We start from the raw sequence: 27280 nt of genomic DNA, 5'->3' as shown, positions 1-27280 counted from the left end.
ACAACAGCACTTTAAACCTATCCAGATGATGTTGTATAATAGTTAATGACCATCTTAGTCTATTCAGGCTGCTATAACAAACATACCATGAACTAGGTGCCACATAAACAATAGCATTTATTTCACACAGCTCTGGAGGCTGGGAAGTCCAATATCACGGAGCTGAAGATTTGGTGTCTGGGAGGCCGCTCCTTGGAGGCAGCTGTCTTCACAGTAACCCCACATGAAGATAGGGGCAGCCATCTCTCTGGTGTCTGTTTTATAAGGACACTAATCTCATTCATGAAGGCTCCACTCTCATGACCTAATCACCTCACAAAGGCCTCACATCCTAATACCTTCATATTGGGCATAAGGTTTCAACATAAATTTCACGGTGACACAGATATTCGGTCCATAGCACAGACAAAGATTCAAAGATTCAAATTCTCTCCGCCACTTCCTAGCTGTGCGACTTTCAGCAAATGACTTAACTTCTCTGAGCCTTGGTTTTGCCCTTCTACATCCAGAGATGATCACCAGACTATGTAATAAGCTCTCATAGCAACCTCAGAGGGTTATTGAGAGGATTAAATGCGATAATGCACTTAAGTGCTTTACTCAGGGCCAGTCACATAATATAGGCTGAACACATATTAGCCATTCTGATTAGTAACAAGCATGTGACAAATATCTGTGGGATGAATGAAATATTTGGCATCATATAAATATTACTGCCAATGCTGAGTGGAAATAAAAACAGTAGCCATACCCATTTAAGTTCAGTGGCAAACAATTGCTGGTTTCAGGCACTACTGACTACAAGATTTAAAGGTGGAAAAAAAGGTAAAGTTTCCAACAAAAATAATGACTTCTTTTTACCTTAGGGAAGCAAGTAGGACATAACTAAGAATGAAGAAGATAAATGTTCGTATGGTATGTTATGAAAAGCGAGTTCTTTTGAAAATTAAAATTTCAGGTGACATGTTTATAAAATTCAAAATATTTATGCTCCTTTTAACTAGATATAATTTTCACAATTATTTTCCAGATAGAAAAATGAATAAGAACATGTTAAATCTTATGTTTTGAGACATTTAAAACTTTGAGGATAAAGAACATGTATTTATGTTATATTTAACTTTAAAACTCACTTTAGGAATCTTTCCTCAATTAAAGCATTCCTAATCTTTCTGAATATAATCAGGCTCTTATTTTAAAAGCTTTCAATAATTTTGCACTTAGGAGATGATAAGTGTGGGAGGCTTTGTAAATGGTAAAGTTCTATAAAAAGAGGATAGCCCTTTGGCTGCAGTCGCACTGCTTAGTAAGGGAACTTGTAAACAACTGGAGGGCAAGGAATATGCTTTCTATTTCTTGTGTCCCCTGACAAATACTCAATGCAGAGTTTTAAAGGGCACAGGCTTTTCTCAGATGCCTAAAGGGTATGCGATAGTGAAAACTATAAACGTGTAAAAGCAGAACAAAAGAACAGACAACTGGCATTACTTTGAATAACGTCACTAAGCCATTTACAGAGTAAAAAGATGTGCATCAAATTGTCAAATTGTGCTCTCTGGGCCAGAGAATCTAGGACGAGCCAACTATGAATTGAAAACGCTGGCAGAGGCCTGGAGGAGTCAGGCTGCTGCCTCTGGCAGCGCTGGCAGAAGGGGGTCAACATATTTAGTTACTACAGAGCCACTATGACTCAGGCACTGTCCCCAAGGACCAAAACGTCAGGCCATATACACCTGGAAACTGAAGTCAATAGTCGAAATTGAACTTAGACCAAATTCAACCATTTCTGGGAAAAAATGTTTTATCATCCTGGTCAATACATTTAATACAACATGAAAATATTTGAATTCAGCCTTTGTCCTTCATTTACGGCACACAAAACATAAATAGACTGTCAAAATTAATTTTTAAAGATGAATGATACATCAATTATTAAGGTGAATCATTTTGCTCCAATAAATATAATGCTTTTGAGTCCTGTCTTCAAAAGAGACAATAAAGGATGACCCATGAGAGGGCAGAAATATTATTAAGCCTTACAGAGAGCCAAAGGCTAAACCGAAAGATTCTCACTTTGATGGAAAATTTTTCTTATTTGCATCAGTCTTCTCAGTAGGTCTCTGATATATATGTCAATTGGTATTTGTCAATAATTTGCTGGTCTTTATGTGATCTTTATAATAATTATGTGATCTTTCTTAAATGACATTTTCTGTTTCTTTTTTTCTTTTCCTTTTAAAAAAAGCAATTGAATAATTTTTGGATAAATTTCCTGAGGTAGAAGTTTTAAATATTTTGAAACTGGCATTTTTGGTAGCAGGTTAAATCACCTACATCCCATTAACTATCTCTTGAATTTATTTCCCTGTGGATTTCTAATCAATAGACTTTCCTCTCAAGACCCGCCCTCATAAAAGCTTTGAATCTATGTTCAGCTTCTACAATGCAGGTAGACAGATCAAAGATTCTTTCTTACACTTTCAAATTCAAAGTGATAAAAATATCAAAGTATGATGTTAATTCATTTGTTTATATTTTCCAATTAATATACTTCTATTTCATTAGATACCAGTAGTGTTTCAATGCAATTATATGCTTATTAAAATATAAACTTATTTAGTTATTACCTATAATTTATATCTCTTTTCATTTGAAAGTTACTAAGTATATGATTATTTACTATTTGATGAATTTTCAGAAGTTTTATTGTTTCAAATGAGTAGCTAAAGACATGTGTTATTTCCATTTATAAAACATCCTATAGTACTGGAGTACTGACTGTTATCTCTCCCGTAGTCCTAGAACTAAAGTCTCGCTAAATGTCTCGTTAATGTCTCGCTAAAAACATGACTAGCCATCGTGTGCCACACTCTTTAGTTATAAGAAAAGAATCCTTACAATGTGAATGATTTGAAGTAAGTATCACAATGTACTGGCTTGACATCAAAAGTTTTATTTTCAATGTAAGAATTCACTAACTCACTAGCTGACTTACAACGCAGTTATCTTAGATCCATTATTCACAGGGATCCTCTGTTTCTATCCCCAAAAAAAGACAGATTTCCAAAAGATATGGATATTTTTGTACTTCTTACCTAAGTATTTCTACAAGGTTTATAGGCAGACCTTTATTAAATGAAGTGATATATGTTAAAGGATGTTAGAAACTGTAATATCTAAATCATTACCCAGGCAAATTTTTATCATTCAGAATTTTCTAATAAAATGTTCCCTGATTTAATTTTTACTGTAAGGGTAAGAAAGTTTCTATCACACCAATTCATTTACTGTCTAAAAGCCTTAAAATGATAGTTATCTGTTATCTATAGAACTGTTAAAATTTAAAAGCAAAAAGGTGGAATTATCCAGTAAAATATATCCAGATAAATGTTTACGTGTTTTAGAAGTGACATGTATGAAAGAGAGAGAGAGAGAGAGAGAGAGAAATAGAGGTAGAAATTAATAAAAAATAACTTCTTGTTCAAAAATTAAAAATGTATTGGTTTCCTAAAAATAACAAAACACAGAAGAAAAATTGCCTTTACAATTTACCCACTAAGAACACCATGTTACAATGTTAAATGAAATACTACAATATGATCAATTAATTAAAATGTGCATATGATATGCACATTTTAATTGTTCTGATTGAGCAAGCATCATACTTACCCATCTAATTGATAGACTTCTATTAAAGTTCTTCTTCATTAAAGGCACTATGTTGTATAAGACCAAGAAATGCCTGCTGTATGGTTATTACTTGTGAGTAACTTTGAAGTTTGTCTTGTGATAAGATATTTATGGGGAGAGAAGTACTTAAACAGCACTGCATGAGAACCAAAAAGAAAAAAGTCTTACAGTTCAGAGAATCACTGTTGGTTGGCCCTGATAGGAAGCTGGAATTTGGATAGGGCTTAAACAAAGAGAAGGATTTTGACAAGCAAGATGACAGATTAAGAACTTTCCAGGTGGAGGGTTTACCACCTGTAAAGGTACAATACAAAAAAGAAAGCTTTAGGGTGTATTTTTTGAACTCAAGGAAAGGAAGTCCAGCTGGAACATTGTCAGAAATGAAACATGAAAGATGGGAAATAAACAAGAATCATTTACTCATCTCAAATAAAAAGTAGACATTTTTAACCAGTATTTTTCTATTGTACACATTTCCTCGGTTTTATCTCTGCACAACAAATGCATCCTAAAGCGTAAGTTAAATTTTATCCAAATGCAATGAATGTCTATGGACTTTCTGTGAACTCAGCAAGAACAGCCTGGGGGAACTAGATGGGCAAAGTTCAGCGTGAAGTGTGAGGAGGACTGAGTGAGTGGCTTTTAAGGAAAGGAACAAAATACAGACAACTCTTTCAAAAAATTTCATCCAAGAAAATCTTTGTGTGCCTAGTACAGGCATTGTGTTAAGTAATTGCTACTGAAATAACAGACAAAGTTCCTGAGCTCCCAACAGGGAAACTTAAATTTAAGGGAAGTGCTCTTACTACTTTATGTAAGCAGCTAAGTTAGGGATCAATTTTTAGGGCAAGGTTGAAGGTCTGTGATGTATCTTCTCTTTGGGGGGATAAACGTTCATTTTGGAAAATCATTGTGTCTAATGAGATGTGATAGCAATAGGTGCATGGTATACCTGTAAATACTACAACAAAAAGGGGGAAAAACAGAAATTCATGATAGTGGTATAACTTAACTCCTGACTCCAAGAAGCAGAGAATGTGTTTAGGGACCTACAGAGATGCTCGCTTTTCGCTCATGTCTCTATGTGCATTCTGCACTGCAGCCACCAAGCTCTTGGCTTACACAAAAAGTCATGGAGCTTTCTCTTAAAGATCCAGATAGTGCATACATTTTGTCTTTGTGGACCATAAGGTGGACCATAGTGCCTTTTTGCCTTTGTAGCATGAAAGCAGGACAATATGTAAATTAATGAGCATGGCTATATTTCAATAAAACTGTATTTATGGACACCAAAACTTAGTTTTATGTAATTTTCATGTGCCACAAAATATTATTCTTATTTTGATTTTTTCAACTATTTGAAAAAAATCATAGAAATTATTTGTAGCTCATAAACCATAAAAAAGGCTTTGAGCCAGAGTTTGCTGGCCCCTGACTTAGTATAGAAAAGGCTGGGTAACGGCAGAGAGGGAGGAAGAAAACCACGGTCACTTTCTTGTAGATTATTCCTAACTTTGGATGAACATACTTCAAAGAATCCACAAACACTTCAAGCATGTGTCCTATGTGGTATACGTGAGCTAGTGCAATTTCCTAAGGCCAGGCCTGATAGATTTCACCAAATTCTCAAAGGGCAACTTGATAGAAGGAACCATGAGAACCTTGGATTTAGAAAAACTTAAGGCTAAGATTTTCTTAAGAATTAGTATTCTATTAACTATACATCTAATGAGAAGATAAAAATATTGGCTATATTGACCTGCCCCTCATGGCTGTGCATGATGTCTGTGATACCTATTCTTTGCCTACTACCCTTTATTTTTGGTCCCTCAGAATTATTAAAATTGCTAATTATTATTATTGAGCTTTTTTATATGCCAGGTACACTGCTAATATGTTAATATAAATTTTCATTTAATCCTCACAACAGTCTTCTGAGGCAGGTACCTTTCATGTTTCCATTTTATAGTTGGGAAAACTGAGGCTTGAAACAGTCTTTAACTTTTTTTTTTTTTAAGGAGTCTGTTAGATCCTCTTTCCTTATATTCTACACTTCCTTCCTAAGCAAATACATTGACCCCAGTTGCCATTATATGCTATTATTGCTTATGGCTCTAGCAACATTAATAAAACAAATGCATAACAATATTAACTAATTATACATCAATATTTTCACGGTGAATCTTCAATTACTGATAGTATTGCAGGAATTTTATGTATCTGCTTTTTGCTTTTCTGAATTTAAAATCTGAAAATCATTAGCAAAATAAATCAGCAATTTTCAACTGGTGTGCCTCAAGAATTTTTTAAAATATGCAATACCTGACTAGTCAGGGGCATTGCCCTCTTTTCCCTTAGACTGTTAAATAAAAAAAATGACAACAGCCAACAACACAACAATAGCTGTCTGGTGCAAATGCCCTGTCTTGAACCTAAATATATAGGTCATATAACAGAGGAGCATCTTTCTGGTCACATCACATAATATGGTTGCATCTCATTGGTTAATTCTTGGTACCAGAAATTCTTATATACAAGTATAGGCACCTGATTTTTCAAAAACTTACCTTAGAGCAAAATGCGAAGGTAATTACTATTATTATTTTTTGTAAATCCATCAAAATTATACTTTTTTTTTGTCAAACTGGCAAAAATATATTTTTTGGTGTGCTGCAGAATTTTAGTCGTGTATGTGTGCCATGAGATGAAAAAGGCTGAAAACAGCTGAAATAAATCAACAAAAATATTTCTATATAAAACCACTCTGCATGAAATGAGGATGCACTGAAATAGGTTATCTGCTGTCAAAATAATGATAGAAGTTTCTTGTTACATATAAGTGACTGAAAATATTTTATAAAACCCATTCTAAAATTGAACTCATGTTTAAAAACTGTCTTAGTACAGTTAGCAATAATTATTACCACATAAAATCATTCGAGTACTTATTGTATAGTGTTTTGAAGGCACATAATAAATGTTAGTTTCCTTTCCTCATCCAAATTGTAAAATACAAATTAATTATAAAAATTAAATCCACTCATATATTTTTCCTGCCAAAGCAACCTGAAATATATCTACATATTTGCCAAATTCAAAATTCTTAGTTCAGAGCTAGTAAAAGGACAAAAATAGAGCAGCTGGTGTATGTTTGAAAATACAAATCCTTATTAGGGCATCTCTTCAGAAGATGAGTTACTATAGCTGAATTCATTCTCTATTAACAGTAGTGAATTCCTAAGCCAGACAGCAACAGTAAATAAAGGAACCCAAGCTTACATTCATTTGATGGTTTTGCAGACTTGAGAATCATTTCTGGCACCATGATTTTGTGTTCAGGAAAACAAAGAACATGAAACATTACGTTCCTCAGAATGTTTTTCTTGTGCTATGAAATGAATCAAATAAATGAGGCACAGACAAGGAACTTAGGTTTCAGCAAGACTTTGATTCACAATAGCTTTCAGTTTCTGAAACTTCTGGGGGGCATTGATCTTTTGTAAGAATTTTTTGCTCCTGTTATAATCAGCAGAATCAAGAATACTTTTCCTTGAATGTCCAGAGACCACCCAGCATCCCTCCCCTGTGGCTATGGCTTACTTTAGTAAAGGAAAAGGCTGGGCCTCTTCACAAAGCAGCACCAGACTTAAAATATAGAGAATATGTTGGTAAACTGAATTGCTTGCAGGGCAAAAAAAGAAGTCCTAGAGCAAATGTAAGACATTCATTTCCCAAGTTGGAACACACTTGATTTATTTTATGACTTGCTTTATCTGTGTGACTTTTGAGAAGAAAATGGAAAAAAAGTTAGCAGAAGGGGATTTAATATCTTGAAAATTTTCTTGGCATGATTATTGACTAAGGATAATGTGAATTTTAAAATGATGCCTTGAACTCCTGGGGAAATTAGCTGATTCAGACACTATCCTTTTAGGTGTTAGTGGATTAAAGCTACAGTTTTATCAGTGTATAATTTCTCTCTATGATTTCACCTTGAGAAGTCAGTGATATGCTTTGGAAATTCATTAACTCCTGATAAGAAATTTTGAAGTCAAATACCCATAAATCTCCTCAAAACCTCTTAGATTGCTTACATTTTTGCCCATAATATAATCTTATAGTATAATGAACTCCATATAGTTTCGAACTCTATTATGGACCTTCTGCAATGTTTCATTCCTGGGATCCAAAAAAAAAAAAAAAGAATTTGTTTTAATTTCATTAAGGTAAGTTGTCAAAACATAAAAATGTTTTAGACCCATATTCTGACTGAGAATAAGAAGGAGATGTGCTCATTGCCATGAGAAGAGGTAATGTCAACAGGCGAGAGAGAGGGCAGAACTTCCAAGGCGACCTATTCACACTAGAAAGAGTCACTCTAAGTAGTAAATGGCAGCCCAAGACAGGCGAACTTCCAAATTGAGTACACGAATCTAGAGCTAACCAACTTTTATATCAGAATCTTAAAGACTGGCAATGTGATCCCAAGGAATCCTATGCTAACCTCAGCAATCCTGGTGAGGACACCAGAGATGCACAAAGGCAGGTGACGACTGTCTTGAAAGTAGAAGAATAGCTAAAAGGAACTAGACACCTGCAGAGGTGACACTGATCCCTGGCAAATGCTTGTTCAAGTTACTTTTCAGAGACTGTGCATTATCCCAACTCCTCTGGAACTCCAGGGCTGCCTGGCAGTACTTTTATTTATACCAATTAATTTCTCACAACATTCCTCCCCTGCATCCACACTTTCTCCATTTGCTTTTGATTCTAAGAAGGTCAAAGTCCTCCAACTCAAGCTCCTTCAGCTTTCAATATTCCCATAGTCATATTCCTCTGGATTTCAACCATTTCTTTTTAAAAATCAAACTCAGGGAAAGAACCATCTTTCCCTCTCTCCACGAATAATCTTGTGTCATTGAATTATCCCCTCTGTTTTCTGGGACTTTGCTCCATTAATTAAAATCCTTTGGGTTGTATTTTTCCATGTCTTCATCAAGAGGTGCTCTTTCCATACCTCATCCTGGGAAAATGCTTAGATGCCCTTTATTCACTCACACACACACACACACACACACACACACACACACACACTCTCTCTCTCTCTCTCTCTCTCTCTCTCCTACTACTCCTACTATTTCTTCAATTACAGTCTGGTAGATGAAAGATGCTGAAGAAGCATTGGAAGAATGAATGAACAATACAATTCACACATATTCTTTTTCCTTTCTGACACTTTCTAAAAATATATTCATAATAATTGCTACTACGAACCCATTTTTCCCAGCCCTAGCCCTGTCCATCTGCACAGGCTGAAGGGTGGTGAGAGCAGCTTTGTGCCGTCCCCCTGTAGACCCTCTGGCCCCATCCTGGTGCACATCCACCCACTGCATCTTCTGTCCTAGTTCCTCCCACCCATAACAAGAGCCCCATCCAAATACAATGTGGGGGGGTGGGAACTAGTGTGGGCAGATGAGATACTGGCTAGAGGGAGAAGGCTGAAGTAAATGACAAAATGGACAGTGCAATGGGCTCGGGCCCACGTGGAATCCTGGCCGGCTGAGCCTCACTTATTTCACACTACAGTTCATTCCTACGCCTTTCCTCTAGCCAAGCTGGGTTCATGAACAGAGATAATTTATGAAAACATCTATTTGTTCTCCTTCTAATATTTTTTCTTCCCCTTTACACAAAATCATTAGACTTTTAATAATACACACCAAAATTATTTTATGCTTCCTTGCTATAGAGGTTTCCGAAGGGAAACCGAGGCAACTGGAAGGTCATAGTAACTCTGTCTAGTCTTTTGTAAATGCCTGATCTCTAGAACAGAGGATGCCAAATGTGCCAGACCAGGAGGAGGGAAGAAGGCTCTGCAGGGCCTCTAGATGGGGGGGAACGTGCAGGGACCTAGGCCCCGCTCCATGCACCCTGCAGCTGCACAAAGAGAGAGAGGAAGAATTCGCCAGGAGCTGCATATAATTGAAAGGTATTTTTTATACAGGCTCAGATTCTTCTAATTGGACAGTGTATATCATTTTCAAGTCACTATTTTTTTATTTCTGTCCATGTGAAATATTTTTCCTTAACAAATATATATACCTATTACTTTGCTCATGGCAGTAGCAAGTTGACAGTGAAGTCACAGAGCTTGATCTACAGGAATTCAGAGAAAAAAATGATAGCCGTGAGTATTGGGACAATTTGCAGAGTTAGAGGGTCTTAAACAGGGTCTAATAGGAAAGAATTTGGATAGGGGATAAATTTGGATGACAGGAAAACACTGAAAAGGTACAGAATATCTATCATTAAAGAAACATAGAAGTGATTTCTTAGCACAATCTTAGTGCATAATTGACTCTTAATTTTTTTAAAAATTATAAAGTTAGTCCTGTAATATTTCCCATAATTTAATGTGTTGTAATCATTAAAGTGATGTTAATCTAACAAAGTATCTTCAGCTGTTAATAGTACAATAAATAATATTTCTATTAAATGCATAGACCTTGATTATCTACCAGTTTGCCTGTGCTTACATCTGGGGCGACTTAGACCCTTAATCAATTTGTCTTCCCACTTCTTCTGGTAACATACTTAAATAGCACTGGATTTTATGTGGATTTTATATTTTCTCATTTAGTTCTTTGGCTCCCATTTATTTCAGGTGTGAATGATTCCCTTCCACTGGATATAATATTATTAATTTTGAAATACCTACTCTGGCTGGTATAATATCAAAGATATAGTTATTCAATAACGTAAGTTAAAGTAAATCAAGCAATATAGTCATAAAGCTAATACTTTATAGATGTTTTCTTCATAAAGGCTAAAAGTTCTAATTAGAAATCATAGTCTCACATGAACAGTGTTCATTCAATCTATCCTGAGATGACCTGTCTCTTGCATTGTTCCCCTTTTCCTGAAAATCCTTTCCAGATTTATTCTTTAATGCTCACCTCTTCAAGGAAGCCTCTCCATGAAGACTGCATGAGAGTGAATTCTACCCTTTTTTGGTTCCCTCTGTAACACTTTGATGCTTGGGTTACTGTTCTTTTTGGGCTGATATACTTATATGTCATTTGTCTTATTAAACTGTGATACTTTGAGGGCAGGGATAATAGCTAATTCAATCTCTTTCGTACTCCCAGTTGGCATGGTGCCTATCATGTACTAACAACATAGTTGTGCAGTAAATGTTTGTGGAACCTTATTTTAAACTCCTCCTTTTAGCACAGGGGTTAAGAGCGTGGGCTCTGGCACCAGGAAGCCTGGGTTTAAATTCGGGCCCAATCACTTGCAATGGGACCTCTATAGCTTAGTTTCTTCATCTTCAAAATAGGAATAATGAGAATAGTACTTCATAAATTTGTTATGATCAGTAAAGGAGTGAAATTATACATACACACATGAATGTATATAATAATAACAATATGTTATTATTATTAGTTTTATTCAATTACATGAATACTTACCATTCTGTGGTATCATAATTACCTTATACTTGTAAGTAATTACTGGGTATATTTAGAGATGATTCTTCACAGATTTGTGTACCCTTCGTAATATGCCCCATTTACAAGTGAGGAGGTGATTACCTTTGCGGGAATATCATAGAGTCAGTCTGTGAGGGACCACATCCTCATAATACGTCAGCTGGCCTTTTAAAGTTACATAAGCTAAAATCTCACATTCTAAAGCCTAGCCCTTAGTTTACCCACAGCTTCACCAATTCAAATGTTTATATGTCTGGATCGGGGGTCTTTCCTTCAATTTCCCTTTCCTTCATTACTTCACTTTTCAACCTAATTCAGCTACTGTTTAGTGAACAAGTTTCCGCCCTGTGCTTGACTGCTTGAAGGCATTTACCACTAGTAGCACTGAGTCATTGTTTGGAAACTTTTCTGTTTCTGTCACTCTCCTAGTTAAAAAACATATGTAAAAAAGTAATTCCTACTTTCATTATGAATAAATACTGTGGTGAAGGTGATTTTTAAGTACTCATATTATTTATAATTAAAATATTCTAAGAATAATTATATATATAATTAAAGAGCCTAGTAAATTATATATATAATTGAAAAGCATACTGAATACTCTTTATAGTAAATATATGTGTGTGTATGTATGTATAAAATTTACTATGCTCTTCAATTTGCTACAAAAATTTTACTTGATTTTGAATAAAGATTCAAATATACTCCCTTCAGCAATCCTGAAGCTATAAAAACAAAAATGTAACAACTATGTGTTTAAAATGTCATTCTAAAAAGAGTTAGTTAAATTTTATTTCCAGTGGCTTCATATTTTCCTGATTATCTGTCATCTGTGCAGTAGAAGAGAATCTGTCACCCAGAGTGATGGAGGTGGATCCCAAGGAGCTCACGCTAAGAGAGGCCCTCAACTGAAGTCTTTCCTTTACATTATACATTTAAATTAAACATTGTATGTATATTCTATTCCATAGAATACAAAGCTTGTATTACTATATAAGTAATACTGTGTCCTCCTCCAAATTTTTGATCAACTGACATTATTAGGAAGTATGTCTTAATCATCTATGCTCTTGGATGGCCACCCGCAAAGCTTCATAAATTTGGAAATAATAGTTTTATTTCATAATGAGCACATTTAAATCAATCATTCTAGTGTTTCTTACAATTGAATCAATACTAGATTGTTTTTCTTGGATGATGGGCCTGGGGAGGAGAGAGTTTAGGAAAAAATTTTAAAAAATTACATTACTCTAAGGGTTTGTAGCCATTAAAATTGTGGTGTTACTGAATGGAATGGCTGAAAATGCAGATGTGAAAATACTGAGCTTGTTCAAAGTAGGACATCAAAGAGGAGGTTTTTAATGGGAGGTTTAAATTAGGGACTATTTTGGGGGGTAAGGAGGAATTCAAAATACAGATTTGTAGAAGTTGAAGTAATTAAAAAATAAGATTTGTTTGAATTAGAAGTTCTGAATTCAGTGAATCTTCACATGACAGAGGAAATATAATCATTGATAGAGGAGAAAAACTCACTTGTAGAAGTCAGAAGAGGGAGAAAAACCAGGCTACTGCACTGAAGCAAAGAACAGTAATACTTGAGGTTCAACACCACTTGTCCCTTACTTTAGAAAGAACAGGAAGAATGAGGACAGGTTATCAAATAAAAGGTAAAATGATGGTGTAGAAAGAGAAACATAAAATTTTATATGTGGGACGTTCAACTGGAGGCCATCAATCCAACACCACCCGTGACATGAGCAAACATAAAATAATAAAAAAGAAAAGAGTTCTAGAAAAATAACGTCAAAGTTCATTCACTGAGTCACTTTGGAACAAAACTGTTTTGTTTCTTTGGCTTTGTAATGTAATGTCCTTTTTGTTCCTGTACATTGCAACCTAATCTCCTAAAGCAGGGTATTCCGTGACAGTTACTAATGATACAACTTTTGGGAAGGCAGGTATTTGAAATTCAACAGTGAACATTACTGGAATAAAATTTAAATAAAGCAACGGGGCTGGGTGTTTCCATGAAAATTCTTTGAACGTAACTACTTCCAAAAACAAGTTCGGAGACAAATGTATTTGAAAAAATAAATAAATTAAAAAAAAAAACCAAGTAGAGCTTCTATCTAAAATTATTCTTGTATTTTATTCTTAAAAAAATAATTTTATTCAGCTAGTGACTGTTAGAGGGGGAACTGATTAAAGGAGAAAAATAAAAAAGAGAGAGAAAGTTGGAGGAAGAAAATAAGCTGTCTCCAAACCTACAGATTCTCACACAGGGGATACTGGTTTCCTAAAATGACATCAAAGAACATTTCTACTTCATATACATGATGAGGACTTTTGAAACCTGATAGTAAAAGGCTTATCCCTACCCCACACTGAAGCATCATTACATCAACACCAAAAACCAAGAAGCATCACCATCAAAAATTAAGCAAGTCATATAAAACAATGAAAAAAATGCCTCCTACTTCTAAGGAAGAAAGCTGACCTTAAGGAAGACAAACGATCCTCCATCACAATGAACATTCATCCTAGTGGGATGGCATAGAGGCAGATCTGTCGCAGAGATGTTAGCTGATCTAGCTTTGTTCTAAACCTCTGATCCTCAGAAAGATAAACCTCTGTTTAAATAGCTGCATGTCCTAGTTCAATTTTTGAATGGCTCAGACTTTTCTACCTAATTTTCTACTTTATTTGTCAATTTGTCCAGTAGCATGCATAATTTTCAATAGGTACTTTCCAGTATATCAAGTCAACTATGAAAAGAATGTCATGAAAATTTTATGGTTCAAGTAAACTTTATGACAAGACCTTTGCTGTTAAGAAACAAAAATGGTACCAATGGTTATAACTGGAACAGGTGCTGACAATTGAAATCAGTTCAATATTTCTCTTACCTTTCATTTCCCATAGTACTGAGCAATGTAATGAACTGCTAACATGTCTGACCAAATGTTACATAATCTTATGCCTTTTAAAAATATTTTTAATGCAGAAATAACCTTCTTTTCTGTTTGCATTTTTCCTAAATACCTTGAGGATATAAAGCTTTTAAGATTTATAAGCAGTAGAAAAATATTTGAAACTCAAATTTGTATTGAAACATTACTCTTTGCAAAAATCCACTGACCCATTTTTGTAAAGTAAAAATAACCACAGGTTTTTACTTGCATTGAAAATCTAACAATTATAATTCAATTCTTATATTTATAGAATACCATAAGAACTATGTTTTAAGTTGCACAACTGGCCTTCTTTTCTATAATAGTATAGATAGAGCTGATATTATAAGTAATTGTATTGTGGAACATTTTGAAAAGAAGAATCCTGTTGCTTTTCTTGCATATAAATCAATTTGGATCTTTAATACTTCTTTGCATTTCCTTGCATATTTGTAAACATGACTTTAATTTTTTTAACTTAAAGGAAAATATCTGACCACATACTGATTGACAATGGTATTTTGTTAGATAGCTGTAGAGAAAAAAATAATAAACCCACACATGTAACAGGTTTCCAGAGACAAAAAAAATAAACTTCCTTTGCAAAGAAGAATCAATACACTCTACAATCCCATCACATAGGCTGAAGGTCCGTTTTTGTCTCCCCGGCAAGAACTTGAGATCTTTAAGTTGATTTCACTTCACTCACCTGTTTGGCTTAGTTGGGATGTGCTTCTGCTCCTTCGAGACACTATGGCGACCACTTTGGCACTCAGGCTCGATCTCCGTTTCTTTCCACCTGCTCCCACTGTACCCACGGCCGTGTCCGACTGACTGCCGTCATTATGCTCCAGTGTGTACATCTCTCCACTCACACTGGTGCTCTTCGTGATGGCTCTTCCTGAAGTCCCCATCCGTCTGCCTTGCATTTTAGGGGTAAATGAACTATATTTACAAAGTAAAAACATATATGCGTCCATAAATTACAGGTCAGAATAACTGAAATTCTAAATCTAATTTATTTTTAAATAATCCAGGCAAATTTTTTTTGGGGGGGGACCCAGCCGAGTAGCAGTTCTACAGCTATGCATATTTTAAGATCACATTGCCAACCCCAAATATTTACTAGATGTAGCTTATGTAACAATATGACAGAGGAAGCTATAAACTTTTTCAAAGATAATACAAAGAAATGCAACCAATGCTGTTCATGGCAGGTAAATGTTACTGACCAATTTTGTAAATAGTTACTATGTTACTTTCACAAAAACTAAAATATTTAAATAAATGAGACACATTTTTATACATTCCTGAGGAAAAAATTTTGTTAAAAATGGATACTCTAAATTTGCAGCATGATAAGCTTTAAAAAATGAAAATATTATGTTCTAGTTTTCCTTTGGGATTTCAATGTACAGACATATCTTTGCCATGGAAATGTCTTGGAGAGACAACTAATGAAGCAAAAAACAAAAAACAAAAAAACCCAAAACAAAACAAAACTGCACTTCCCTCCTCCTCCCTTGTCTCTGAGCTCCACCTCTTTCACACAAACTTCATCTCATTTTCCTGTTTCAGCCCTTCAAATTCACATGCCTTAGGCTGAGGCTTTCCTTTTTTCTTTTGTTCTTTTCTGTTAAAACTTATTGTCTATGTTCCCAGATTGTACTAGTTTATCAGAATTATATTACAGTATTTGTTTCTCAAATGAATAAATTATGCTTGAGAATTTCAGGAACCATGGAAGATGAGTAAGAAAAACAAGCAAACAAACGTCTCAACTTGCCAAAGTAAACATACGCCTGTGAGTTGGACAGAAGGCAGGGCAGGAAAGTGGGAAGCCAAGATGGCAGGATTCTTCAAACCTTTTAAAATAATGTTGCATATGCAGCCATATTACACATCTAGACAGACATTACCCTCGTAATTTTGTTTCCTCTAAATATTGTAAAAATTGGCTTACATGATCCTTGCCACCATATAAGTTTTGTATTTCTTGACCTGGTCTGCAAAATACATTATCTAATGTATAGCATATTTTAATAGTGATGCCATTTAATATGCAAGTACAAGTAAATCCAAATATGATTAGAAAAGGTAAAATAAAATTTTATCCTGGGATAATGCCACATATTTGTGATCACATATACATGGGGGGACCCAAAAAAACCCAGAACCACCTTCTGGAGGGCGGACCCCTTGTAGTACAGGCTTCCCCCACTAGGTGAGTATTTTAGGAACCCATCTGTATCAATGTACCAGCTGCCATTGTGAGAGGCTGCATTCAGCTTCAGTGAATTTTTTTGAAGACTCTTGCAATGTGTTTCAAGATGGGTGACTTAGGAGCACAACTGCTCACACTTTGCTGACTATTCAGCAGTTTTTGACCCAAAATGGCATACCGCTGTGCCCCACTCTCCCTATTCACCCAATCTTGCTCCAAGTGACTTTTTTTTTGTTTCACCAGAAAAATATCCCTGGGAGACAAAAAAGAAAGTCCTTAAAGGTAACCATTTTGCCAATGAGGAAGAGCTGAAACAAAAAATAGCAGAAGCATTAAAAGGAATCAAAATTGATGAGTTCAAAAACTGTTGTGAGCAGTGGAAAAATAGTCTCGATAGATGTATTGCATCAGATGAAGAGTACTTTGATGGTGACTTAAGTTTAAACATGTAAGGATAAATATACAAATTTTAATAAATAAATCCCAGTTTTTGGGTCCTCCCTCATATAATGAGTGTTTAAGTAAGAAGGGAAATAGGTATTGGGTGAGTTCAGAAAGGTGGGAGGGCAATACTACTGAGAAATTTTGTACAATGTTCTTTAAGTTATAGGGAAGTTCAAAAGTATAGAAAAAATCTCCTATAATATTTCAATCATGAAAACTTATTCAAGATGGCATAGGAAGATTCCACAATTTTGTATGGATATTTAATCATAGCAATGAAATATTCTACAATGTTGACAAATAAAAATTCTGAAAAAAATAAGGGAAATCTGTATAGTAAGTGATTATCACTTCAGGGGGGCAAATTGAGAAGTTATGTTAAAAATGATTTTGTAAATAAATATGATACAATTTTTCCTCAAAAAGTAAAATATTTTAAAAAGGATTTTATTTATTTTAAAAGAGAGGGGAAGGGTGGGAGAAAGAGAGGGAGAGAAACATCAGTGTGTTCTTGCCGCTTGCATGCCCCCAAACTAGGGACCTGGCCAGCAACCCAGGTGCGTGCCCTGACAGGGGATCGAACTGGCAACCTTTCAGTTCACAGGTCGGCACTCAATCCACTGAGCCACACCAACCAGGGAAAAATATTTTGTTTAAAAGCATTCTTGTATGATCTGAGGATAGTGCATAGTTTCCTAAATAACCTAGAATACCATGTATTCAATGAGAACATGTTGAGCCATTTTTAATTCTTCTGTTTACCTAAATTGAGGCTTTCAGGGGTCTAATTTAATCAATAAAAAGGTCACTTTTTTAGCAGATGAGGAAATCAGAGCAGGCCCAATAAGGTGTTAGAATTGAAACCCCTACATGAGCCAAGACCCTTAAGAATGAAGTAAAATGGGGGTCTCAATCTAAGCCCTAATGGATCCTCCCTAAGTGGTATTTCTAAATCACATATTTCAGGGAGAAATATAATGTCCCCAAAATGAAGTTCTAAAACATACAAATAAACTTGAAAATAAATGAGTCAACCTAAAACAAAAATATAACATCAAACAATGGGAGAAAGAAAACTACACATAATTAAGATCCTAGAAAAATAAAAGATGGAGGGATGGTAACAGAGCTAAGTGTACTACAGCAATTCTGTTCCCTAGGAGAGAGTAGGTGTAATTATTAACTTTAAATTTATTAGTTAACCAAATATATTTGAAACACTAAATTAGGCACTAAAATCACAGAAATAGTATAAAATATTATAATTTCCAGAATAATTGAGGGAAGAAATGAAATAAAAACAATCCACCTAAAATCCAATCAGAATAATAAAAATGAAAAACATTTTAAGACATGAAATAATTTCAAATAATTAGGACAGGATAATTTCAAATATATAAGAAATCAAAAAATGAAAATTGGTTAAGTAGCCAATTAAATAATAAATAATAATAATAAATAAATAATAAAGATTGTGAAGATAAAAGAAACAAAAAACCCCCCACTAAATCCATTTCCATGCTGTTTATGAGACATAACTAGCACATAAGGCCAAGCAAAGGTTCAAAGTAAAAGGATGTGAACAGTTAGAATAAACATTAAAAAAAAAAGCAAAAAACATGTTCTCACAAAAGACTAAATAGACTTTAAAGCAAAAAAAAAAAAAAGCATTAGACATAAAGAGATTCACAGCATAACAATAAAAGGGTTAAATCACCAGGTTTTCAGGTCTAGCTGTACTGCTTGCTTATGGACCATGTGAATTCAATAGGATACTTCAGTTTTGTCTTTATTTGTAAAATGAGATTAAGAACAATTACACTACAGAGCTGATATTACAGGTAAACAATCTATCAGAATACCTGGTACACAAAAAAGATACTTAATAAATCAATTTTTTAATACATTAAAAATGTATGTGTTATATATATATGGAAAAATTATAAAAGTGACACACGAAGTTGGTGAAGTTTAGGAAGCAATAGTTCAGAGTGAAAGGATATTGTATTCATTCAAATAATAGAATAATTGCCACAAAGGAAGGGTATTCAATATTGATGACCAGAGTTCATCATACTGTTAAGTTTATAATCTGCAGTCAGTTATCAAATATACAAACATAAACATATAAACACAATATCATAAATAGGAACTTAATCTGTTAGAAATTTTCCATTATACATTTTTTGGCATAAAAATCTAGTAACTATTTAAGACCCTCTTCAAACAGTCATCCTCCTATTTGATAGCCAATATAGCATTGAGCATCCTCAGTTTAGCTGATCTGCGTGGTAATTACCACATTCAAAAACCACAGGGTCACATAAGTGGCCCTTGAGGGTGTCCTCATGCTGTAAAAATTAAATAGCATTGGGAGATTATTATGCTAAGTGAAATAAGCCAGTCAGTGAAAGACAAACACCATATGATCTTACGTATATGCAGAATCTAATGAACAAAATAAACTGACAAACAAAATAGAAACAGGCATGGATACATGGAAGATACTGACAGCTGTCAGTGGGTTTGGAGAACTGGATGAAAGAAAGCGAAGGGATTAAGCATAAAAACATATACATATATGTAACACATAGACACAGAGAGCAGTGTGGTGATGGCCTGAGGGCTGGGTGGCGTAGGGGCAAAAGGGGAAAAATGGGGCATCTGTAATAGTATAAACAATAAAAGTTCAAAAATGATATAGCATTGAAGCAAAGTTAGTCAGCATCTCAGCAGCAGGAGTGGTTTCTTATCCCTGGGCCTGATTTCCTATGGAAGCAGCACATGCCCATGCTTGGCATAAATCCAAAAGGTGGCTGCTGGACTCCAGGCAGAACCCCAGAGTGAATACATTGTTTCTCACCTCCATGTCTAATAAAGATCACAGCTACAAACTTACTCTGTACAGTGGAAAGAAATTTAAACTTTGAGGACAGACATTTTCTCTTTTGAAAACAATTCCCATGGAATAAATTGGCTGCATTTGAAAGCTGCTTTCATACTGCCAATTCACCTTGAGATTCATCACCTATGCTATTTTCCTGGCACATAAAAGATGTATATACTTTGTACACCTTTAATAATCTCTTATGCTAAAGATATGCCATTAGTAATATATACCTTAATTTCTTGTATATTGTGGCAAAATCATAATTAAGAGGGGAGAATTTTACTCTATTTAACAACAGAATATTAAATGTGTAATTTCTTTCATGATAATTAAGTCAAATAGAAATATTACAGTCACTTATACATAATCAAAATATAATTTTAACCTATCATAAATAGACTGTGTATTACAAGCAAAGTTATTAAGTTTTTGAACTTCCAAAACTTTTATTTCACTTTAATTGTTCATACCCTCTTCCATAGATACAAAGAGTTATTTTTCTAATTAAAGAAAATTTTCTAATGATATTATCAATGAATTATACTCAAATGGTCTTTAAAATGTTTTAAATGCAAAACATAATTTAATTGCATTCTAACAGAAGAAATAAAGCTACCAGAAAGTAGATTTCTACAAATAATGAAATGTTAAAATGTACTTCTAAAACTCCATGAACAGTTTATATTTACTTTCTCTTCTCACAGGTAGAAGTTATAAGATCTAATTACAAATGCTCATTTACACAAATGATGCATCTCTATAAGATATTCTGGGTTCCAAATAAATTTTGAACACTGTATTTATTTTAACTATTTTCATTGTCTATTATATAGTAACCATTTATCTAATATCCTATTGATCTTCCTGGAATTTAACTAAACATATTTTAGTAAGGCTATTATAAATTGGCAGAATAAAAAGGTAGAAACAAAGCAGGTTGGAGCTGCTTCAGACAAGACCAGGACTGCTTCAAACTGCATTTTAAATGGTTTGCAAGGAAAAACCTCACCAGGGAAAGTTACTAACTTGTCCCAAGAGCTCTGTAACTGGCTATGATCAATACTTATGTTACTTAAACAACACTGTGTTACTTATGTTCATTGGTCAAGCACTACTTTATGTATGTTATGAATATGGCATGGCATAAAGATTTAGATACATGGCACGTTCAGTCACGTGGTATAGTAATAAATATTATACAGTAATTTTACCATAAAGGGCATACTGCACATTCTTCCCATTTCTTTATGGCTTTAATATAGTCACAGGAAATAATAATGGCAATGATCATTAATCTTGGACTATTAAAACTAATAAGACGCTATGAGAAAAGCCACTAGAGAATCACTAAAATATATTTCCTTTCTCAGGTAGTCAAAATCCAGTATCTTTCACTATGTTCTGATTAATTCTCTTCCCTATCATCAAATTTTCATGTTAATTTTCTTTCTTGTTAGTTCTTTTGTAGATCTTAATAGGCTGTTTTTCCATAGTACAACAGGCAAACATGAAAACATTCCCTCCTATCACTCACTCATATTAAATGTCAGTAGGCATAATAACTAATAAGTTTATGAAATGAAAGTTTCATTCATTATTCTGAGCTATTAATATAGCAAATGATTTTGCAGTTAAGTATTTTTCAAGTGCCAAATCACAAAAAATCCAAAGACTATTTTAAATTACTTGCTGAGGAGGGTTTCCAGGTTGGTGAACTACAGTGTTTCCATGTGCCACCAAGCCAGGCCCCAAACTCTATGAAGACAGGCACTCCTTTGCTCAGGATATAGCCCTATGTCTCTTCATCTGGCTGTTGAGGACTTCTGGTCAATATGGCAGCAAAGGAAAACAAGGTACTCAAATCATCCCACCACCACATCAAAAATATAACTACAGAAGAACCATCCTTCAGAACTGCCTGAAATCTGGTTGAACAGAAGTCCTACAACTAGAAATTTAAAAAGGAAGCTACATCAGGACTGGTAGGAGGGACAGAGATGCTGATTGGGCTACTCCCACACCCCTGTGTGGTGCTTCATCTCAGCTGCAGAGGTCCCCCGTCAAGAGTGAGAGGTGCCAGCCCCACATCAGATCCTCCAGCTGAGAGTCCCAGTGTCAGGAAGAGAAGTCTCCATAACTTCTGGCTGTATAAAGCAGTGGGGATCGAGGCTTAGGGAGATGGAGGGCCTCTAGAGTCCCAGGCAGTTCCTATTAAATGGCCCATCCATGGACTTACTCTGATTCACTTGCTCTGAGCTCCAGTGCTGAAGTGGAAGCTTGAAAGGAAATAGGGACATAGGAGGAGGACTGAATTGTCAGGCATCAGAACAAGAGCTGGGGGTGGGGGCAACTTTCCGCCACACAAAAGTGCTGGCAGAGACCACTGTTCCTTTCCTGAACACCAACCCCCTAATAGAGCCTGCAGGCAGATGCCATATCTGAGTCTCAATCAACCTGGCTCCTACTGTTTGCCCCACCCTGGTGATTCCCTGGGGCCCCACCCCACCCAATTTGCAGGCCCATCTAAACCTTTTCCTGTGGCTTTTCCATACAAATGACCTGTCTTGCTTCATATTTCAGTCTTTTCTAAAGCCTCTCAAGCATTATCTGGCCTCTATGTACCTCCTACATCATGCTAAGTGGCACCAGGCCTCACACTATTGGGTGGCCCACCTTGGTTCACAGCTTGGCCTCTCCTGGGCTCCTCTAAGCCCAACACAAGTAGTAGCCATCTGTAGATCACTCCATAGCTTATGCCAGCTGGCCTCAGGCAGGACACAGGTGGCGACTGACTTTGCATCTCCCAGAATGCCCCAGAGCACCCAGCGTACAGCTTCAGCCACACCTGATTACAACCCTACTGCCTCCATGAACAACACACTCAAGGGGCGGACTCAGTGAGCACCAAAGCCCCATTGAAGCAAGTTCTGCTCTGTAGGGTCAACTTCTGTACAGCAGCTGCTCTACTGTAGCCACAGCTGGTCCTCACAGCCCTTTGGCCTAGGGTTGTCAATCTCTCCCAGTGATGCCAAAAGTAATTAAGGCTCAATTACAACAGGACAGTGAACACAACCTACATAGGGGTACACCTAGAGTCCCCAGATCAAGTCACTGGAGTGGCTGTGCCACTAGGCCCTACAGCATAAATTACTACACAAATCCACTCTATTGAGTACAGGAGATGCAGCAGCTCTACTCAATACATAGAAACAAACATAGGGAAGCGGCTAAAATGAGGAAACAAAGAAACAGGTCTTAAATGAAAGAACAGGAGAATTTCCAGAGAAAATAACTAAATGAAATGGATGCAAAAAATCTACCAGATATAGAGTTCAAAATAATGGTTATAAGGATGCTCAAGGAACTTAGTGAGAACCTCAAAAGCATAAAAAAGGACCAGTCAGAAATGAAGGATACATTAATTGAAATAAGAACTATTTACAGGGAATCAACAGTAGAGTAGATGATGCTGAGACTAAAATCAGTGATTTAGAATACAAGCAAGCAAAAAACACCCAATCAAAAGAGCAAAAAGAAAAAAGAATCCAAAAATATGAAGACAGTGTAAGGATACTCTGGGGCAACTTCAAGCATACCAACATTCACATCATGAGGGTGCTGGAAGGAAAAGATAGAAAGCAAGAAATTGAAAACCCACTTGAAAAAATAATGACAGAAAACTTCTCTTCCCTAGTGAAGGAAATAGACATACAAGTCCAGGGAACACAGAGAGTCCCAAAGAAGATGGATGCAGAGGTCTACACCAAGACACATCATAATTAAAATGTCAAAGTTTAAAGATGAAGAGAGAATCTTAAAAGCAACAAGAAAAAAAAACCAGTTAGTTACCTACAAGGGAGCTCCCATAAGACTGCCAGGCTGTTTCTCAATAGAAACTTTATAGGCCAGAAGGGATTGCCAAGAAATATTCAGTGATGAAAAGGTAGGACCTACAACCAAGACTACTCTACCCAGTAAAGCTACCATTTGGAATTGAAGGACAGATAAAGAGCTTTCAGTCAAGAAAAAGCTAAAGGAGTTCATTACCCCCAAACCAGTATTACATGAAATGCTAAAGGGTCTTCTTTAAGAAGAAAAAGGAAAAGATAAAAAATATGAACAATAAAATGTCATTAAATACACACCTATCATCAACTGAATCTAAAAATCGAAATAAACAATCAGAGCATAACAGACTCAAATACTGAGAATATTTTGATGGTTGCCAAGTGAAAGGATGTTTAGGGGGGAACGGTGAAGAAGGTGAAGGGGTTTAGAAGTACAAATTGGTAGTTTCAGAAAAGTCATGGGGATATAAAGTACTGTATAGAGAATGAGTCAATAATATTCTTATAACTATGTATGGTGTCAGATTGATATGGGATTTATTGGGATGATAATTTAATAAATTTTATAATGCCTAATCACTGGGGTGTACACCTGAAACTAATAAAATGTATGTCAACTGTAATTGAAAAGTAAAGATGATTGAAAAAATAAAATAACATATTTATCCATTAAAAAATGTCTTCCTGAGTTGAAGAAACTATTGTGAAATAAGTGGCATTTGAAATTTTCTGTAATACTTCTCAAATATAATTTGAGAAATTGTCAAGATTTTCCCATTAGATACTCACTTACATATTTATTCTCTATCACAAATAACTGTACTTACAATATTTTTAAATCCCCAAGTAAATATAAACATATATCCTTCAGTATGTGTTTACTAATTATGCCTACTGACATCAAATGACAACTTTTAATAAGTTTATGACTGCAAGATTACTAGTTGTATGTAAAAGATAACTTCTCTTAACGATGCTGTCACATCTTTCAAACTAAGAATGTAGAAAATAATGATAATTGCTTTTGAAAATATTTTTTAAAGGAGCATGATAAAAAGGCCAAAATTTATTGGCATCAAATTTGCTCTTCAAGTTTGCCTGTTAAAATCCACCTGGCTACAGAAAACCCACCTTAAAGGTCCTGGAGGACATGTGTTACAAATATGAATGCTGTTGGAAAATTTTTGGTTTTGGCAAAGCTTCTAAAATTGGATAGCTCCTGTGAGAAATTAAAGAATTATGCTTGCAATTTGCTCTTAAAACTTGATTTTGTAAAAAACATCTGAAATTTGTCTGCCTCAAAATAAAATGATATATGATAAAGACAAAAATATTTCAAATCTGTACCAAGAAAATTCAGCTTCTTTTTGTGATGAACATCTCTTTAAAATGTTAAAGTAAACATAGAGAGTTTGGAAACTCAACATACTCTTCTGGATTCTGTTATACATGTATTTTTTTACTGTAAATTATACCACCTCTCCTTATACATTGTGCAGATTTTGTCATTGGATAGGAAAACATTTTTTGAGAAACATTTAAGCCAACACTAAATTAAACTTATAGGGCACATTCAGGACAAATCTGAAAAATGAAGAACCTCAAATTTGTATTGATATTATTTTTAAGTATTGTATTGATTTTATAATCATCCTAGTAATTAAGTTTTAAATAGTTTTTAATCATGACTACTTTTTAGAATAACTTTACATTCATTATATCTGCAAAAGGTTATTTATCTTAATCCAAACATTATAATCTATTTTTTCCACTATAGTCCCCCTGTATATATAAACTTTGAAAACACAAGACATGTTCTGGACTATTTTGAATGAACTATACAACTCAAAATGCATCTGGAGGAAGGGATGTCCTTTGTCATTTCACACAGAAACTTAGGGTTTAGTTAGTGGAATCCTTAAGCAGACAAGGTATTTGTTGCATAATCATCTCAAACATAAAAGATTTAGGATGTGAGTCAAGAATCCCTAATATTCTTTAAAAATGATCTTTTAGAGATTGATCATCCAAACATATTTATATTTTCCAATTTGTAAGCATCTTCTAAGTGCTTAATTTAATTTGTACCCAAACAGGCCTTTTTGAGGCTAAGTTTATAGCCTCATATCTTTTAGGAAGAAGGATGATGATCATCTAAAGCAAATTTTCTGAAACTGCACTCAATAATATTATACAGGTATCCCTATGAAAAAAGCATCCCAGAACGAAATGAATAAAATAACTTTGGTATATATTGGAATAAACAAAGATAAACCTTAAAAACAATAATGTGTACTGTGAATCATCAACAGGAAAATGCAGTGAACAATATTTGGAAAACATTATATACATTATACAGAAGGCTGTGCACTTGTCATTTCAGAAGTGCTTACCTTGATATTTTCTTGGTTCATAATATACTTAGAGGAAATTAAAACAATACATGGTATTTTAAATAACTACATAGTATGTCTTTATATATATAATACAGGTAAGATCATGTCTATGGTTTCTTTCTATGTCCTTTATGATAATACAGGACACCTAGTTGACTTTTAGAGTATTGAACACTGTTTTAGTGAATTCTGTAATATCTTCTAAATCTTCTTCCTGATGTCCAGAGTAAAATTCACCCAAGGCAATTTATGATAAACCATTTCTTGTGTCATAGGATGATTTGACCAAATATATACAGGGAACCAGAATATAAAAATATGTTTTAAACTCTTAAATAGATTATAATCTCATTACATATGTGGCCTAGTTATTACACTTTAATGTGGTCTTGGGAAATAATTAAGTCCTTACATATTATAGGAATTCTAAAGTTTCCTGCTACTTACTTATGACATGTAAATATATTCTATCATAACTGATCAGACTTGTTCATCTTTTAACCATGAACTTGAATAAACAGAATTTTAAAACCTATGTAGATGGTAGTTACTAAAAAGACAAAAATAAAGTGTTGAGAAGCAGTACTATATTGAGAACCGTCTTCCCTCACAGCACGGGCTACAAGAACAGGTAATACCGAAGCCTGCAGCCCTCAGTCCTCCTCAGTGAGCCCCAGCGTTTTGACAGTGATGTCCCTCTGTTCTGTTTTGTTTTTTCTTTTCATGCCAAACCCTCCTCTCAGGTTTTAACCACAGGGTTAATGAGGGATGCAAAATCAACTGTGTGCGTGCGTGCGTGCATGCGTGCGTGTGTATGTGTGTGTTCATGTGTGCCTGTGAGCCTATTTAAGGAGAAGAATGCATGTGAAAAGATAACTCAGTTCTGCATCAGGAGAAAGATCTGCCTCTTGCCACACCTCATCCCTTCCTCTCTATTCCTCCTCAGTATTCTAAGAAATGAAATATGTGCCAAATATGGAAAATCACTGTCCTAAAATAACAAGAAAGTCACTAATATTACAAGAATAATGTCTTTAGACATTAGCTTTAGTGCCTAACTTATATAATCCACATATATGAACTAAGAGTTATTTTTAGTTCCTATTGTTCTAAACTATGGAAAAGAAGGGAAGCTGAAAAGAGTGGAATGTCCTGAGAAAATGAATTTCTAATTAAGAAACTTATACCATTTTTAGGTGTAATCCTCTCCCTACCACTTTCACTAGATAAGAAAAGTCATATGAATCAAGGAGGCAAAGAATCCTTTATCTTTTGCTTCTTGTCATGGTATAATTATAATTAGTGTTGATTTGTTAAATGGCATTTCCCCCAAAAGTAACATTG

The 27280-nt window shown here is 34.8% G+C and overlaps 1 protein-coding gene across 44 annotated transcripts in view; it reads right to left on the bottom strand.

Moving 5' to 3' along the window:
- LOC129067570 (regulating synaptic membrane exocytosis protein 1) overlaps positions 1 to 27280 on the bottom strand; it is a 197200-nt gene that overhangs the window by 53090 nt on the left and 116830 nt on the right. For 26 of the 44 annotated variants that reach the window (XM_054569573.1, XM_054569575.1, XM_054569577.1 and 23 more), the window contains one exon: positions 14844 to 15079. The exons of the other annotated variants lie outside the window; for them this stretch is intronic. In XM_054569573.1, coding sequence (XP_054425548.1) covers positions 14844 to 15079 — 236 coding nt within the window. The remainder of the gene's footprint in view (positions 1 to 14843; positions 15080 to 27280) is intronic. 44 annotated transcript variants of the gene reach the window in all.

Source organism: Pteronotus mesoamericanus, unplaced genomic scaffold (assembly GCF_021234165.1).
Source record: "Pteronotus mesoamericanus isolate MK-2021 breed Mesoamerican mustached bat unplaced genomic scaffold, CSHL_Meso_final contig_20, whole genome shotgun sequence".
Lineage (NCBI taxonomy): Eukaryota > Metazoa > Chordata > Mammalia > Chiroptera > Mormoopidae > Pteronotus > Pteronotus mesoamericanus.
This window is presented reverse-complemented; position numbering and strand designations above follow the sequence as displayed.